Below are 18,722 nucleotides of genomic sequence, written 5' to 3'. Positions count from 1 at the left end.
CCCACCCTTCCTCCAAGGAGCTCAGGTTGCCATACGTTGTTCCCCTTTCGTCCATTTTATGCTCACATCATACCTGTAATTTGAGTTAGGCTCAGCAAAGGCAACTGTCCCTAGGTCTAAGCACTTTGTCCCACTGGCTCTCCAATTGGAAGGGGAAAAAATGTTATCTAATATCTGTTGTTAATATTAAAAATAATTTATGAATCTGGAATTCATTATTAAGAAGTAGTTCTAAAATAAATGTGTGGAAAGACTTAATATATTTCCATTTGAGGATAGCAAGCAGCAGGTTCAGGGTTGCCTATCTTTGTTGTACAGTAAATACAATCACTTTGTAAAAGTGAACATTGCTGCAACTTTTTATAATCTTTGGAATCTTCTGCATAGCCATACTGATCCAATATCTATGTTAAACAGGAAGTAAATATGCATCGCTCATATGGGTCGCCTGTGTGAACAGTACCGTTTTTGTCTTCTGTTCAAAACTGTTCAAAGACTCATTGTGAATGGGAAAAGAGCAATTCCAGTTAATTGTTGACAGCTTATCACTACCATGGATGCATGGAAAGGGCTCATTTGCTCTGTTAAAAAACACATTTCAGTACCAAAGAGTCCGACACAGGCTTCTTGTGTGAACTGCAGGGGCTGGATAAGATGGGGATAACTCCGTATAAACTGCTGCTTAAAGGATGGGCCAGGTACATATGTGATAAATTCATAACTGAGAATTACAGAGTAAGAGAAAACTATAACTGATAAAATTATTATATGCCTATTTTCCTGTTCCTGGCTGAAGTCCACAGAGAAGCCACTGCTTACTATAGGCAACATCAAGTAACGTGCAGTGTTAGTCTTGAATCCTGACTCAGAATAATACATGGTGTAAGCTGGAGGGTAACTGTCAGGGTCTGAACTACAGAGCAGGTTACCGGCCATGATATTCTACCAGCAAATTGAAGCTACTGAGGGTTCTAGGCTCCACCTCTAAAGGAGTTCAGCTCTGAGTTAATAGGGCAGCACTGTGTCTCCTGCTGCTTCTTCGACTGGCTTGTAGGAGAAGGTATGGTCTCCAGAAGTTGGAGTTTCTGGAGAAGACTCCTCAGCCACAGAAGTTGTTGAAGAGGAATCATCTCAGATGTAGCATAGTCCCTTTAGCTATGGAAATATCTGCTTCTTGAGAGGTTCACAGGGTCTCCAACATACTCTGTGATGTCCCATGCCTCTTTGCCTGATGCAAAAGGTTCTGAGACTGTTAACATCTGTTTTTCCCTATTATATTGTACACAGGTTTTCATTCATAGACTGAATTATCAGTATCCAAAGGTTGTCAGAAATTAAGCTCAACATCATAAATATATACATAATATGTAAGAATGCAGGCTTGGCCAAGTTAAGGACCTTTAAGTCCCATGGTAAGTGATTTAATGGTAAGAAATATAAGCACTTGTTTTGCTTTTCCACTGTAATCAGTGTGAAAAGACTGTGCCCTAATTCTTTGTCAACATAAATTATCTTACCAACTATTAATAGATGGGGTTCCATTTTATCTGTTAAAGTTTTATTAATTTTTTCTTTAAAAATAAGTTTTCACACCACGAGCTAGTATGCTGTAGGGTTGTGCTACATGACTAAACTTGGCAGGCCTGGGTTCAGTCTCCACTAAAGCATGGAACTCTGTGACTGACATTGAGTTAGTAATTTCTCTTAGCCAGACAGAATTACTGTGGAGAAGGAGGGCACAATTTTGTATGTCATCCTGAGCTTCTTGGAGTAAAGTGGGATAAAAATGATAGATAAATATAAGCCAGTTTTGTTTCAGTGAGATGGCATTTTTTTTGTTGTTTTTTTGCCTCGTAAGTCTAAACATAAATGCCTCAAATTGGTGTCATACTATTTCAATACGAGCACTTACAGTGAGGTTCATAAGGAGGAGGTGGGTCTCCACAAGGAACACATTCCATATCTTGAAAGCCTCCAAGCTTTGTCTTTCTGTAGAATCTGGAAGACAAAGGAACAGACTGCTTATTCATTGGTTAATCAATCCACACATTCCTAACACAGTCCACACATGGCCATAATTTCGTAGATTTTGGGAGCAGCTGTAAACAGACCTACTTAGAAATGAGTCCCATTTTATTCAATGGGACATACTCCCAGGAAAATGTTCTTAAAACTGCAGCCATAATAAAATATAATAGTTCTTAAAATAAGTGAGATCATGGAACATCAGTGGCTGAGCTGGGAAGTAAAATGTAGACCTATGAATGGTTCTAATGACTTTCCAGGTCCGTCTGTCCGTCCTTCCTTCCTTCCTGAAACATGATGTGGCACACTTATACAAGGAGGTCTCCTATTCCAGGCAGTGATCAGACCTAAAACTGTTCACCTTTTTCAAGGCTGCTACACCATGTACCTTTCAATCATATTTAAACAATACGTATAATGAGTATTTAAATGTAATCCTACGCAACTTCTCAAGCATTATATATCTAGAATTCTGTTAAATTTTCACCCATTGAGTCTAACAGACAGGTGCTTACGGGAATATTTCAAAATCTGCCATGTGTTTATAACCCTACTAAACAGTGGAAATCTATCTAATGTAACCCTATGTGTGTAGATGTGAAAGAGACAGACTCAGTAGCTCTAAATATTCCAAATGAAGGGCAGAGATGAGCAGAATAGTGGTGTGGGGACAAAATTAGTATAAGAACATAAGAACAGCCCTGCTGGATCAGACCAATGGTCCAGCATCCTGCCTCACACAGTGGCCAATCAGTTCCTCTGGAGGGTCAACCACAGGGCACAGAGGCCTTCCCCTGATGTTGTCTCCTAGCTCTGGGATTCAGAGAAGTAGTGCTTCTGAATGTGAACGTTCCCCTCAGTCACCATGCCTAGTAGTTACTGATAGACGTATCCTCCATAAATCTATCTAAACCTTTTTAAAAGCTGTTTATTCCTGTTGCCATCACTACATCCTCTGTCAGCAAATTCCACATTTTAATCACTCTCCGTGGAAAGTAGTATTTCCTTTTGTCCACCCTGAACTTTCTGCACATCAGGTTCGCTGGATGCCATTGAGTTCTAGTATTTTGGGAGAGGGAGACAAATTTCTCTTTGTCAACTCTCTCTACCCCATGCATAATTTTATAAACCTCTATCATGTCCCCACCCTTAGTCATCTCTTTTCTAAACAGCAAAGTCCCAGACTCTTCAGCCTCTCCTCATAGGGAAGGTGCTCCAACACCCTAATCATCTTGGTAACCCTCCTCTGTACTTTTTCCAGCTCTGTGATGTATTTTTTGAGATACAGTGAACAGAACTGTGCTCAGTATTCCAAATGAGGCCTCACAACAGGGGTATTATAGTATCAGCCATTTCCTTTTCAGTGCCTTTCCTAATAATACCTAACATAGAGTTTGCCTTTTACACTGCTGCAGCACACTGGGTTGACACTTTCATTGAGCTATCCACTACTACCCCAAGATCTTTTTCCCTCTCACCAAGTTCAAACTCTAACAGCCTATACGTGAAGTTGGCATTTTTTTGTCCTAATCTGCATCACCTTACACTTATCAACAGTGAACATTGTCACCCACTCACCTGATTTGTGGAGATCCTCTTGAAGCTCTTCACAGTCAGCCTTGGTTTTCACCATCCTGAATAAGTTTGTCTCTTCTGCAAACTTGACTACTACACTAGTCACCCCTAGTTCCAGATCACTTAGAAATAAATTAAATAGTATCAGCCCCGATATCAATCCTTGTGGGACCCCACTGCTTACTTTCCTCCATTGTGAGAATTGTCCACTGATTCCTACTCTTTGCTTCCTATTATCCCAAGACTGTTAAGTTTACTCAGGAGTCTTTGGGAAGGTACCTTGTCAAAAGCCTTTTGAAAGTCCAAGTATATGTCTGCTAGGTCACTGTTGTCCAGGGGTCGTTTCGTAGAAAAAGAGCTAGGGGGACTCATTAGCATAACTCATTAGCATATGCCACACCCCCTGACATAACCGGAAGTGTGTCATAAGGCCACACCCCCTGACATCACTGGATGTGTGTCATAAGGCCACACACCCCGCCCCCAATGGTCCCAGCCGCCGCTGGCCTTGCAGCTCCACTGCTGAGCCCCATGAGGGGCCCGGCGGTGGACCTGCAAGGCCGGCGGGTGTGCAAGGAAGCCCCGTGAAGGCCCTCCCTGGCCCCAGGCAGGCAGGGATGGGGAGAGGCAGGGAGGAAGCAACTTACCCTCCCTCTTCTCCTGCCTCCTCCTGGCTGAATGAGGGTCGGAAGCAGGGGGCGGGGCTTCGTCATATGCCCCGCCCCCCGTACCTCACTGGGGGAACTGCGATCCCCCGCGATCCCCCCCCCCCGAAATGGCCTCTGCAGAAAATCCTGGGCTCACTTTCTTATTTATATTGATCTGGTTTGGTTCTCTTTATCGATGCCCTAGCTTTCTCCAGTGTGTGTGTGTGTGTAGCTGCATTCTCTGTCCCTCTCTCTCTTTCTGTTTCTCTCTCCCTTTCTGTCGGACTCGGCTGTGCGACTGAACAACAACAACAAATATGCATACAATAGGCGATCAGGTTAAATATAGATCGGAAAATAAAAATCAATATATGGTAAAATCGGAGCTACGGTGCAGGAAAAAGCATAAAAACAGGAAAACCTAGTGGTTACTCATCAGAACGTATAGCCATAGCACTAAGAAGAAACCTAGAAGCAAAATATTCACTGAGTTTCTCTTCCATCGTCCCATCTTCCTTTAGCAATCCCTTGATTCCTTCGTCCTCCCAAGGTCCAACTACTTCTCTGGCTAGTTTCTTGCTGAGGATATATTGTTTTAAATGTTTATTGTCTGTCTTGATGATTTTAGCAACCCACTCCTCAAAACCTTTTTTAGCATGCCTAATTATTGACTTACATTTCTTTGTCAGAGCCTGTGGTACCTCCTGTTCAATTCACTGGGACAGAAGTCTCTTTACTTTTTATAGCTTCCTTGACTTGTGTTGTTAACCATGCAGGCCTTCTTTTAGACTTGGCAGTGCCCTTCCTAAACTGTGGAATGCATTCTATCTGGGCTTCAATTGGTGTGGTTTTAAATAGCTTCCAAGCATCCTCTTGGGATCTGACTGTCTTGTGTTTCCCTTTCAGCTTCCTTTTAACTATTCTAATTTTTGTAAAGTTCCCTCTTTTGAAAACAAATGTTATAGTTTTGGACTTTAGGGGTAACTTTCCATTGACATGAATGCTGAACTTGATAGCATTGGGGTCACTGCTCCCAACTGATGCAACAACCTCTACATCTCTTACCAGGTCCTGAGACCTGCTCAGAACCAAGTCCAAGATCACTGCCCCTCTGGTTGGCTCTGTGACCAACTGTTCCAGTACACAGTCATTTATGTCTAGGAATCTCATTTCTACAGCAGGACTCAAGCACATGGTTTACCCAGTCAATATGACGGTAGTTGAAGTCTCTCAGTATAACATTATCTGCTTTAGGCACCACCCTTATTTCCTTCTCCATCTCAAGATCAGTCTTAAAAGTTTGATCAGGAGGGCAATAGTACACCCCCACTGTAAAGTAACCCTCAGGGCCCAGTATTTCCACCCATATTGCTTCTGTTGGGGAGTTAATTCCCCTGATGTTTTCTAACTTACTGGATTTTATGCACTATTTGACGTACAACGCAACACCTCCAACAACTCATTGCTCCCTATCCTGCCTATAGCACATGAACACATGTAACTGCTTTTCATTGGATCAGATTATAAGTCTACCAAAATCAGCACGGTCTGCTCTAACTGGCAGAAACTCTCCAGGGTTTTTCACATCATTTTTTACCTGATCCTTTTAGCTGGAGATGCCAGAGACTGGATCTGGGCCTGCATGCAAAGTAAATGCTCTCCCCTGAGCCACACCAAACCCCGTTGTTGTGAGCCAACTGAGTGATACTAGGCTTGCAACTATTTGTGACTGGGAGGCAAGAGGAATGTAGACTTGTTAATTACTTGCAGCAGGGGTCATTTCCTGCCGGAGCACACAGGAGCTCCGGCAGTAAAGAGCCCAGGGGGCGGGCACATGCAACAAGCCCCACCCTCTGCTCCCAGCAGCCCTCAATCAGAGAAAGAAGCAGCCAGGTCAGCTGCAGAGCCTCCCTCCCTCGGCCCAAAACAGTCCAGTGGCACCTTTAAGACCAAATTTTATTCAGGTACAAGCTCTCCCTCCTCTGCGAGGACAGATCTGCACGGCCCCCCCCCCAATAGCTAGCAAGCCAAAACAGTCCAATGGAGCCTGAGCGGTGGGTGTTGCCTTCTGACACCCTTCTGGTGATGTCAGGGGGTGTGGCATATGCTAATGAGCTCCTGCACCTCTTTTTCTATGAAATGACCCCTGACTTGCAGTATGTAGATCTCATTGTTTTGAAATACCCATTCAAATAGCTTTGAAATAATTCCACTGTAAATAATAATTTGTAGTGGGAACTGCTGTCAAGTTGCTGTTGACTTATTATGACCCTGTAGGGTTTTCAAGAAAATAGATGAACAGAGGTGGTTTACCCGTGTCTGCTTCTGCATAGTAACCTTGTACTTTCATGGTGGTCTCCTACCCAAGTACTAATCAGGGCTGAACTTTAGATTCTGCAGTCTGATAGGATTGTGCTAGCCTGGGCTATCCAGGTCAGGGCAAATAAAAATTTCTAGTATTTAATCACACTGCTGATTATTTGACATTAACATGAAATCAGTGCTTAAGATTTAGTGCTCAATTTTATCAACAAACAAAATTTTATCAACAAACAAAACAGAAAGATAAAGTGATTTGTAAATAGTGATAGCTTAAACCAAGGTATTTGGGAATCTAAATCCAAAGACTGTTATACTAATACAGCAGACAAATTATTTGCAATTCTTTTCAAAACTCACCCTGGTAAGCAATCTCCACAAACAGCGTTGCTGGTAGCAGAACAATTAGCTTTCTGAAATCGATTTACTAGAGCACAGTCCAAACATGTTTTGCATTTCTGATAGCCCCAGTCCTCCTTGAATCTGTTCGGCCTGCATGTCATGCATTGTGCATCCTCCCCATATCCGAAACCACATTCCTGTAAGGATTAGCAAGCAAGAACAAGCTATTCAGAAACTTGGAACTGTGAGTAAGGGGAGACTGCAGGGATCAAATGAAGACCCAGAGTAATTATTTCTGAGAATAAGTCTTTCTAGTGACAAAAGCAATCCTTTCTGCAGGTTCAAATGTGTCTTCTGCTGCTAATAAGCTCCCTTACTTCTATAAGCAATGCTTAGTCATCCATTTTATTTGAGAACTCACTGAGCATTTGAATGATAAAGGATTCTCAAGACTCCCACAGCTACATTATTACGAGTTTATGGTAGAAACGAGCTATCCAATTTTTAATTAAGTCAGGTAGCTGGGATGAAAAAAGCTTTCAGAAAGTCATACCAAAAGAAGAAAAGTAAAAGACTGATATAAAGGTTTATACTTAAAATGGAAAAGTAAATAATAGCAACTGTTCAGAAATGTTCCTTATTCTACTCAGTGTTCATGCACTTAATTTCCTTAAATGTATGAATAATTCCGACATTAATGGCTTCTGTTAACTTTTTCCCTGCAACCTGCCCTGATACTAATCACTGAGCTTTCATGGACATCTGTTCAGTTAACTAATGGATATGAAGTTCAGTTGACTAATGAATATGAATGCTGCATATTGTTGTTAAAGTGGGCTGGGCTGCCCTATCTGTGGATGTCTACGTTGCAAGGCCTAGTTTATATAAAATAAGAGTGAACATGGTTTTTGTAATAACCATAAAATATTTCTGTATTAAACTGAATAAGGGTGCATGGCTTCAAATAATGCCTTTTCTCAAAAACATATTCTAAATCCAGAGCAATAAGGTGTCTTATATAAATACTAAGCAACTGTATTATGTTTTCATCTCTTATGTTCCATAGCAGTTCATGATTTTGAGGAGCTGATGTCATTAACGCAAGGGATCTCATTTTATGATAAGTACATCCAGCCATCACTTTTTCAAGATTAAAGACCGCAAGTTCTTCTGTGGGCATCCTTCAATCCAAATGAACTTTTTATACAGTTCTACTGCCAAAAGAGATCACTCCAGCCTTTCTTACAACAGCTATAGCCATCAGTCAACCCTCTGCTTTTCCTTTAGGCAGCAGCTGAAGACACCCTCATTTGGCTTTCAATGCCTTTTGGAGGGTATTGGCAGAATATTATAAGTATGCTGTTGATCGTGGAGCCAGTCAGAGCCTGCCTTAGCGGGGAGGGCGCGGGCGGGGTATAAATTGGAAAAATAAATAAATAAGCTATGTTAGTAAAAAAAACCCCACATGACTGTTTCATTTAAATTCTCATTCAGATTTCTTCATAATATTGGCGTAAAGAAGTTCTAATTTCTGTTCTGCATTGGACAACAACCACTCTGAGTAAAAATCAACTCATAATTACATTCATCTCTACTTAAATACACTACAGACCTCAAGCAGAGTCTGTTCCTTGAAAAAATTCAGTGGGCTTAAGAGCTGAAACATTTATGTTTGTTTTTCCCTCACAATGCTAGTTGTTTTATGTAACCAAAGAAGAATGATCTCTGAATATTTGTTTCATTTCATAGTAAAATGGGGTTGCACTTACCTGTAACTGTTGTTCATCACATCAAGTGGCCTTCTGTGGAGGCACAAATGGGACTGCAAGGTGGCAGGTCTGCCGCGGATAAGAGTTTCCAAGCCTTTAAAGAAGTTTCCAGGCTCTAATAGTGCTCCCCCTTCCCTCTGTCTGCAGAGATCCCTTTCCTGCCCAAAGGGTCATGTGACAGAGGCGGGGCAAGCACTCCTTCCTCAGTTCCCTTCACTGCCATGAGGAGCTTTTGCTCATTTGGTAGCCCACAGTGGAGAAGGAGAGATGTGTGCCTGCACAGAAGTCCACAATGGTTACAACCCCATTTTCATTGTTGTGGCTTCTGTGCAGTCCTACATGGGAGAATAGCAAGCTCACTTACCAGAGGGGATGTAGGCTGGTCAGTGAAACGTCACCTGTAACATTGCCTTTCCCACTGCAGCTTCGTTTCTGGAGTCCACATCCAGCAAATAGTGCGTGACAAAATTCAAAGCAATGGACCATGTTGGTCCTTTGCAAATGTCCTCCACAGCAAGTCTGGCTCGGAACGCTGCTGAAGAAGCCTGTGCCCTTGTGGAGTGAGCTTTCAGAGGAATGGGCCAAGACACCTTAGCTTCAGCATAAACTGCTCTAATTGCCGAAACCACCCATCTAGAGAGAGACTGTGCTGATGTGGCTCTCCCTTTATTTGACCCCCTGAAACATATAAATGAGTTTCTGCCTTTCCTGAATTCCTGTGTCCCTTTTAAACAAAAAAGGAGTGCCCTCCTCACATCTAAAGTGTGTAATGTTTGTTCCATATTGTGGATGGAAGAACACTGGAAGGTTAAAGTCTTGGTCAAGGTGAAACTGTGACACCACCTTGGGGAGAAACGCTATACTGGGTCTGAGGACTACTTTCTCTGGGTGGAATTTGATAAAGGAATGATCATAGTGAAGAGCCCGTAGTTCTCCCACTCTTCTAGCAGACATGTCTAGGGGTGTGTGCTCTGTATATACCGAGCTGAATAAATGCCCGAAAAATACCTTATTGGTATTTTTCAGGTATTTATTCAGTCAATAGTGATCTTTAAATGCCTTTTGGTGCAACTTGGTGAGTAAACAGCAAGCATTTAAGCTTGCTGAGTTCACTCACTGAGTTGTGCTACTGTCACAATATTTTTTCGAGTACAATAGACCCAAATTGGGGGGGGGGAATGATTTGTTTTGCATATCCCTAGATGTGACTGCCACTAAGAAGGTCATCTTGCATTAAATAAAGGACAAATCAGAACTGGCCATAGGTTTTTATGGTTTATACATTAATTTTTGATAAAACAAGCTTCATAGGAGAAGTGACATCAATGTGACAACAACTGAGCCGGACTGCAGTGGGAGCATTTCACCTTTTTCTTAGCTTTCTTCAGAGGCGGTTCCAAAGCCAATTTGACAGCAGCGGGTTGGGCTTGTGCCTCCAATGCCAAGGGTGTTGGTGCTGAAGTCACCGAATGGGCCCTTGCTCCCTTATCAAATTGGGGCCGCTTTTCCCTGCAGGGGTCTGGGGCACTCCCAATTTCTCACCATGCCCCCTAAGGAGAAACATGCCCATTGGGAAGGCTATTTATACTGTTCCATTGGGCTCATCCATGTTGTACTGGAAGCGCTCGAAGAGTCCCAGAGATGCAGAATGACTGTGGAGACAATCTCTCACACCTCTTCCCAGGTCAAAGCTTAGGAGGAGGGCTGAAGCTTTTTTATAGCGTACTACACATGGAGCTGATAAGTACAGCAGAGTATTGTCCCAGTTCTTATGCAGCATTTCAGAGCTAGTCTGACTGCCTTCTAAATTCAGTGTGATGTCACATACAAGACCATGCCTTTCCCCCTTTGAGTGTGGGCAGCTGCTGGCAACCACAAATGTTGAAGGCTACTTAGGGAAGCCAAAATTTGTGACCCCCTGCCATTCACATGGGAAAGTATGCAAAAATTCTGATAACTCATTAAAGAGTTCATTTAAAAGCCTGCAAATTCTCACATCTATAAAAGACCTAATAATCATCTATATCCTAATAGCAAAGTTGGCCAAATCTCTGGATACTTAAATCCAGAGACTGGAGCTGTGAATGGGCAAGACAGATCTTTCTACAAACCTGAACAATGCCCCAGGTTGTAGAAAAATCTGCAAAATTTGAAATCTAGAAAAAAAATACATTGTGGGGTTTTAAAAAACACCCAAATAATAAGGAGCAGCTGTAGCTGTAAAAAACAAATTCCTCAGTGGCTGTTGCTAGGCAACAACAGCATTCCAATACTTGGTTCTACCAAGTAAAAGGCAGGGAGAGGGAGCAGGGCCCTTTTCAGGACTGCTTTGGCCTTTGAGGGAAAACTCATTGGGGCCAGGCCTGGCTACAGTAGCAAGCTCCAGGCTGGGAAATTCCTGGAGATTTTGTGGTGGAGTCTGAGGACGGTAGGGTTTGGGAAGGGGAGAGGCCTCAGCTAGATATAAGTTTTCCCTCCGATGGTCGTGGCCCCGCCCCCAACGTGCTCGGCGTCCTAACGTCACTTCCGGGTGACGCGCACGTCTGGGCGGAGTTCCCCCGGGACCTGTTCCGCCGGCGTCGGGGAACGGGCCTCTGGGGCGGGGGTTTCCCTGCCCCCCGGGGGGACTTGGCAGCCCTATTTAGTTGAAAGCATGCTGGATAAGTGGCCATGTTGTGGCCCTCTCCCTGTCGTAGCCCAGCTGGTCTCACAGGCTCCAAGTCCAAGTCCAGGTCACGCAGGCAGGAGCAGGTCAAAGGAATGTTCACAGCATAGTCCAAACAGTTCAAGGTTGGTTGTTACAGTCCGAGAGAGTCCAAAAGTAGAGTCAAACTGGTCCAAGAGTCACAGGATTGGAGCAGTCAGGAGTTGTGGTTGCAGGATTCACTCTGAACAATGCCCCAGGTTGTAGAAAAATCTGAAAAATTTGAAATCTAGAAAAAAATACATTGTGGGGTTTAAAAAAACACCCAAATAATAAGGAGCAGCTGTAGCTGTAAAAAACAAATTCCTCAGTGGCTGTTGCTAGGCAACAACAGCATTCCAAGACTTGGTTCTATCAAGTAAAAGGCAGGGAGAGGGAGCAGGGCCCTTTTCAGGACTGCTTTGGCCTTTGAGGGAAAACTCATTGGGGCCAGGCCTGGCTACAGTAGCAAGCTCCAGGCTGGGAAATTCCTGGAGATTTTGTGGTGGAGTCTGAGGACGGTAGGGTTTGGGAAGGGGAGAGGCCTCAGCTAGATATAATGCCATAGAGTCCATCCTCCAAGGCAGCCATTTTTTCCTGTGAGACAGATCTCTGTCATCTGGAGTTGAGTTGTAATTCTGTGAGATCTCCAGGTCCCACTTGGAGGTTGGAAGCCCTAGGCGTGACAACAACCTCTGGGTGATTTGATACCTCCCGACTTGGCATGACTCAACTAGGCCTGGCTATCTGCTGCTGTTCAACAGCAGCCATTGTATGAAAGCCAGTGTAGTATAGGGGCTGGAGCTTCAAAGTACAGTCTGGGAGACACAGATTCAAATCCTCCCCATCTTTCTGTAGAAGCTCACTGGGTGATTTTGGGGCCAGTTCCATACTTGGTTCTGGGGTATAAATGGTGTATAAAGGGGGGGTATAAATGAAATAAATAATATGACTGAAGATGGGAGGCAAATAAAAGGTAGGTTGATGAATGACTGAGAAGGAGAGAATGAGGCAGAGAAAGGGGAGAGGGTATGGTGATTGCTGGGGGGAGAGAAAGAGGAAATAATATGGGAAGGAGGATACATGGGAAAGTGAGGTGCCACAGCAAAAGTCCTTGAAGGTTCCCTGCGATGCAAGTGAGCCTGCCCAGTGGCCACACAACAACCAGTTTTCCTAGGCATAGGCTGCTGTGGGGAAGGAAAAGTTTAAGACAGAGGGGCAAATAAAGGGTGGAGTGGGGAGGAGATAGGGTTGCCAACTCGACATTGAGAAATTCCTAAAGATTTGGGGGCTGGAACCTGGGGAGGATGGGGTTTGAGGAGGGGAGAGACCTCAGAAGGGTATAATGCCATAGAATCCACCCTCCAAAGCAGCTGTTTCTTCCAGGGCAATTAGGGTCACCAACCTCTAGGTGGGGCCTGGAGATCACCCAGAATCACAGCTGTTCTCCAGATGAGACAGAGATTGGTTCCCCTGGAGAAAATAGCTGCTTTAGAGGGTGGACTTTGTGGCATTATATCCTGCTGAGGTCACTTCTCTCCCCAAACCTTGCCCTATCAAGGCTCAGCCCACAAATCTTCAGGAATTTCTCAGTGTGGAGCTGGCAACCCTAAGGGGGGGAACTACTCTCTGTAGTTGGGAGACCTGTTGTGATTCCAGGAGATCTCTAGGCCCCATCTGGAGGTTGCCAACTCTAGAAGGAGAGAAGGAAGCAGGAAAACGGGAGAGGCTATGGGGGCTTTCAGGAAGAAAGAGGAAATAGTGGGGGAGGGGGAAATGAGATGCCTCCCACAAGTCCTTGAGGGTTCTCTCTTTTTATATTTCCTACTTTCTCAGAACAACAAAGAAACAGGGAGCAACAGAGAAATACCGTGTATACCAAAGTTAACAGTATAACATAGAAGTGGCTATAATTTCAAGTCTGCAACCCCATCTTTTAAACAAGTTTTGTTGTTTTGTTTTAGTTTCTTGGGATAAAGAGTTGTGTTTATTTATAGGCAGACAGTAACTAACTGCATATGTCCATCTGCTGAACTTTAAAAGTAAGCCTGGGATCCACAGAACTACAGATCCATGAGACTATTCTTGTACTTATTAAACAGTAATCCCATTGCTTTTAGCAAATTGCTTTTTAAACTGAGGTGACTCAAAATAAAAAATCCTACTGGGCATGCCTAAAGCAGCTTTGGATCACAGCCTGAGTTAGCACACACTATTTAAATATGATTAACTGTAACAGAAATTTATACTTTTATTATACCTCCACACCTATATATTCATACAATTATCAAATAATATAAAATACATGAAAACGATAGCATTATTGGAATATAAAAATGCCTATCATTCTTTCATGTGTCAGAAACCATACAGAAGATTTATTAAAAGCAGTTGTAACTGTCTGCTCCTAAATCCTCTGAAAAACTGTGTATCTTAAACAAAAGTGGTGGTATGGTGATGAAAGGCTGTATTGTTGTTTAAGACACAAATCCTTCCAGAAACTTTTAAGCTTACGGATTTTTGAGCAAATCTTTTCAAACCACTCAGAAACCACAGAGCTTCAGTTTTGCTATTTTCCCCCCAGAGCTAAATATAGCAAAGAATATAAAACCCACACATTATAACTTTTCTGAAAAATGAAAGGAACAGCCTTAGATGTTACTTCTAAACAGGAAATCTACAACAGACTTCTCTCTTAACCTTAATAATTGTATAAAATGACTTCACTCGGTGAATAAAATTAAAAATCTGATGAACATTTGTAAGTTCTTTTGCACTACATAAAGCAGCTCAATAACATATATATTGAGAAGCATTTTGAGTTATTTACAATTGTTGCAAAAATATGATAAAATCAAGATAATATTTTACAGAATAGTCATATACATGCCTTTGACAGTTCCATTCCAGGTCCACACTGTTTGCACAGCACACAGTTTCCATCATGATCTCTGAACTCTTGCTCTCTACAATCTCCCGTCTCACAAATTATTGTATGTGACTAAAAATAAAACATAAATGTAATTAAACTTACGCTTCAGTTAACTTGTTTCATTTGAAACCTCCAATATTTTTTTAAAAAATGGATTTATCATCTGAGCTTGGATGGATGTTGACTTCAGAACACTTAGTTTAAGTAGACATATCTTTCTTTTATTTCAGATATTTTAAATGTATTTAGAAGAAAGGTCACACAGGTAATATGCCTTTGAGACATCACAGAATATGATTTAGAGCCTGATGTTAAACATATTTACTTGGCCATAAAACCCTACTAATTTCAATAAAGCATACTTCCAAGTATGTATTCTGAATTGCATATGATATTCACAATTCAAAGAATCTCAGGCACATTAACTCCCACTTAAATTAATGAGATGATTCTTAATTGTGTGTTTAAGTCCCACTAATGCCACAGGAGTTTAAGAACACCTGACTTCCAAGATTTTTCAAACAAAAAAAGATGGCTAAGTAAGTTTCATATGACTCCAGGCCAGAGTTCTGTCAATGAGAGGTAGCTAGTGGTTTGTGGGTCTTCAATTTTGAACCAATCTTGAGCCAAACACCATATTTATATATCAAAATATGAACCTATATTTCCTGGTCATAGGAGAAAATGAAGTTGCTTGGAGTTAATTCACAACATCTTTCTGACAGTCTACATTTTATAATAATAGTATTTAACAAGCCCTAGCCAGTTATTCTACAACTGCCACAGATTTATTAAGGAATAAGAACTACAGTTGAAAATTTAGGCAAGGGGTACTTCCACTCTAGCAGAGGGGCTCAAAAACATATATCTCACAGTAAACTCATTCCAAGACCAATGCCTTCAAGTTACTTAAAGTTAGTTAATTTACAGTGCCATCCTAAGCAGAGTTTACACCCTTCTAAGTCAATTAAAGTTAGTGAGCTCAGAAGGGTGTAACTCTATTTAGGATGACACTGGCCCCGTTCATACGGTGCAGTTAGGGCTGGGAGTGGGCCAGATTGGAAGTGCATCAAACGGGCGCGATCCCACGCCAACATCTGGCTGGCGTCGCGCTCCCGCCTTCCTCCGATGAAGCGTATCAAAGATGAACCACCTACCTTCGGCGTCTTGCCGCCGTCGCATCCTCCGTGGGATCCCGCCGGGGCGTTTCTTTTTTGCCGCGGCTTTTAAAAGCCGCGCTTCGCCCCGTCTTTTCCCTGCCGTGTGGCAGGGGCCACTGTTAGTTATTCCAGACTTCAAGAGGCTGCGCTTGTGTAACATACTACATCATAAGCTCATGACTTCCTATGGATACTTTCCATTACCTCAACCCAGGGGTCATTTTGTAGAAAAAGAGGTGTAGGAGCTCATTAGCATAACTTATTTGCATATGCCACACTCCCTGACATCACCAGAAGTGTCTTTTCAATCTGGATCCAGACCCATTAATGGTACAGACACTGCCTTGGTTGTTTTGTCAGATTATCTATGCCAGTTGACAGTCAGGGACAGTGCATCCTTGTTGATCATCCTGGACCTCTCAGGGGCTGTTCATACAATCCACCATGGTGTCCTTCTGGTTTGCCTGGCTAGACTGGGTCTAGGAGACTCAGCATTATGATGGTCTCATTCTTTCCTGACAGACCTTTGTCATTGACCTTTGGGGCACTGCTTGGATTGAGCTGGGAGATCATTTGCAGATTAGAACTTGGTTGTCTTGTCAGATTATCTATGCCAGTTGACAGTCAGGGCCAGTGCATCCTTGTTGATCATCCTGGACCTCTCAGGGGCTGTTCATACAATCCACCATGGTGTCCTTCTGGTTCGCCTGGCTAGACTGGGTCTGGGAGACTCAGCATTATGATGGCCTCATTCTTTCCTGATAGACTTTTGTCATTGACCTCTGGGACACTGCTTGGATTGAGCTGGGAGATCATTTGCAGATTAGGACAGTGTCATCAGTGTCTTTCAATCAATTTCCAGGGAGGCTGTGGAAATGTTAAACTGATGTCTGGAAAAAATAAAGGACTTGATAAAATTAACAAATTGAAGCTTAGTCCAGACAAGATGGAAGTAATGCAGGTGAGAACTGTGTTCTGGAATAGGGGTTCTCCCAATATTGAATGGGATTACATTCCTCATGAAAGGCTGGTTGCATAGCTAGGAGATACTTCAAGGCTCAACACTGGCTTTAGATAATCAAGTATCAGATGTAACTCATCTGTTGTGACTTCTGGAGAAAGCAGACCTAACCACTGTCACACCTGTTGTGACTTCTCCTGGAGAAAGCAGACCTAACCACTGTCACATATGTCTTTTATTTGCCATCAAGTCGCAGCCAACTTATGGTGACCCCTTATGATTTTCAAGGAGAAAGACTTTCAGAGATGGTTTGCCATTGCCTGCCTCTGTGTAGAGACCCTGATACTCTTTGGTGGTCTCCCATCCAAATACTAACCAGGGCCAACCCTACTTAGCTTCTAAGATTTGATGAGATTGGGCTAGCCCTAGTAACATTCAACTGATTATTGTAATGTGATCATGAGACTGACCTTGAGGACAGTTTGGGAGATTCTGTCTGGCCTAAAATGGCTGTTGTCCTTACAGAGACTTACAGGGGCAATCATACTCAGCCAGTGTTATACCAGTTTCCAACTTGTTTTGGGACTCAAGATAAGATACTGACCTTCACAGCTCTAAATGTTTTAGGCACAGAGTATCTGAAGGATTGCCTCCATCCATATCAACCGACCCAAGACTGACCTGGGTGATTTTCTCCAGGAGCCAGTCTCAGTGGCAGTTTGGCAAGCAGAAATGCAACCCCCTGGGCTGCAGAATTCCTTTCTTCAGGAGGTGACAGTGGCTGGTCACTAAAGACCTTCCAAATGGGTCTGGAGCCATTCCTTTTATCGAGGTCTTTTAAGTTGGATAAATGAGAAATAGCATTAGAGAGGGGAGTGGATGGTTGGCATTACAGAAAAGGTTTTGTTGTATGATGTTTTGAAGTGGTTTTATTGCTTTTATTTATTTTACTGAATAAGCTGTAAACAGAGGGACATTTTTAGCTAAAAGGCAGTCTATAAACAAACTAAATAAACAGTGTTGTTCATCTACTTACGAAATATGTTAGAAGTATCAGCACCTTCCATATGGTATATTCCAGCTGTAAACTGCTTGTGCCCATTACTGAATGCTTTTCTTTAACAAAGAACTAAATCTGCAGAGGGAGAAAGAAAATAATTTTAAATCTTCAGTGAGCAATGCAGATTGTAATCACGCTACACAACCAATCAGGATGCAGTCATTAGCAATGTCATATCTTGATTCACATCAGTATTATATTTCACCCAGATTAGTCCTGTATAGCAGTGAGACAATCACTGCAAAGCTCCCATAGGGTAAAACTGATACAAAGCCAGAAGAGACAGGGCTGGGTTATCATGCATCTGAAGCATAATCTCCAAGCCCTTGAGAATATGCCCTATTTCTCATGAAGTAAGTAATTTTGTGATTGGCCTGTACCACCACAGGTCTCATGTGACAGAATGCTCCTCAGTGCAAATAATACGCTCCAAAGAGAAAACTAATATCAAGAAGCAGGGTTACAGTTTACCTTGCAACTTAGTTTATTATGTAAAAAGCACTCTCTAGTTTTGCATGGAGCATTTATTCATGTGAGGTCTCACCCACCCTGAAGTTGATTAGTCGACACACAGGTTTATCACTTCCATGAAACAAAGACCTCTGTTTCAGCTATCAAACAGCATTCAAAAGTTGCTAAGCATGGCATCCTGTAATTCATGCTCAGGAACCTGTTCATGACTGCATCAAAAGGACCACACTCTAAATTTACAGTTAGCCAAGAAGCAGAAAAGTAAATAGTTTATTTTGAGGCAAGAGTCAAACCAAACATATACTTGAACTTAAAACCAGACAGAACCTCCCTCCCCCCCCCCCCCGAATAGCATGAGTACGTGAAGCATTATTTGAAAGACTGGCCACTGGGAAAAGTTCTGGTGGGCTGATGGTCTATCACACCTGGACTGCCCTAGTCCCATATGGGACAAGACACAAGACCCATCTCATGTCACCCAGGGCCACCCTACACGGGAGAAGACTTGCCCCATCTGGGGTGGCCCTGTGCATGTTGAGAAGAGTCTAGTCTTGCATACAGGAGCCATGGCACAAGGCAAGGAGTCTCATGTCATGTCCAGCAGCCCCACACAAACTGAGTCACAGTGAGGATGGTTGCATGGCCTTTTCCCCTGGCTCTTTTGGCTTCCCAGTCCACCTCCACTATTGAACATCAACCAGAAGAAGGTGTCCACCCCCCGCTCTTACCACATATCCATTCACTGCTTAAGAATACAGGTTCAACCCAAAAAAATATT

General features: G+C 42.8%; 1 protein-coding gene across 1 annotated transcript; it reads right to left on the bottom strand.

Moving 5' to 3' along the window:
• Positions 1-1,912: 1,912 nt before the first annotated feature.
• Positions 1,913-17,515, bottom strand: LOC107111086 (tumor necrosis factor receptor superfamily member 19-like; the record flags this gene model as incomplete). The annotated part of the gene is made up of 4 exons (XM_015412004.1): positions 17,442-17,515; positions 14,251-14,353; positions 6,927-7,105; positions 1,913-1,998 (listed from the first exon to the last, which is right to left on the bottom strand). Coding segments are annotated over exons 1-4 (442 nt in total), but the record flags the coding sequence as incomplete, so codon positions are not given.
• Between the last annotated feature and the right edge of the window lie 1,207 nt (positions 17,516-18,722).

This window comes from Gekko japonicus, unplaced genomic scaffold, assembly GCF_001447785.1.
Source record: "Gekko japonicus isolate JY-2015 unplaced genomic scaffold, Gekko_japonicus_V1.1 scaffold844, whole genome shotgun sequence".
NCBI classification, from domain to species: Eukaryota; Metazoa; Chordata; class Lepidosauria; order Squamata; family Gekkonidae; genus Gekko; species Gekko japonicus.
The sequence above is the reverse complement of the archived record's forward strand: the minus strand, read 5'-3'. Positions and strand labels throughout refer to the sequence as shown.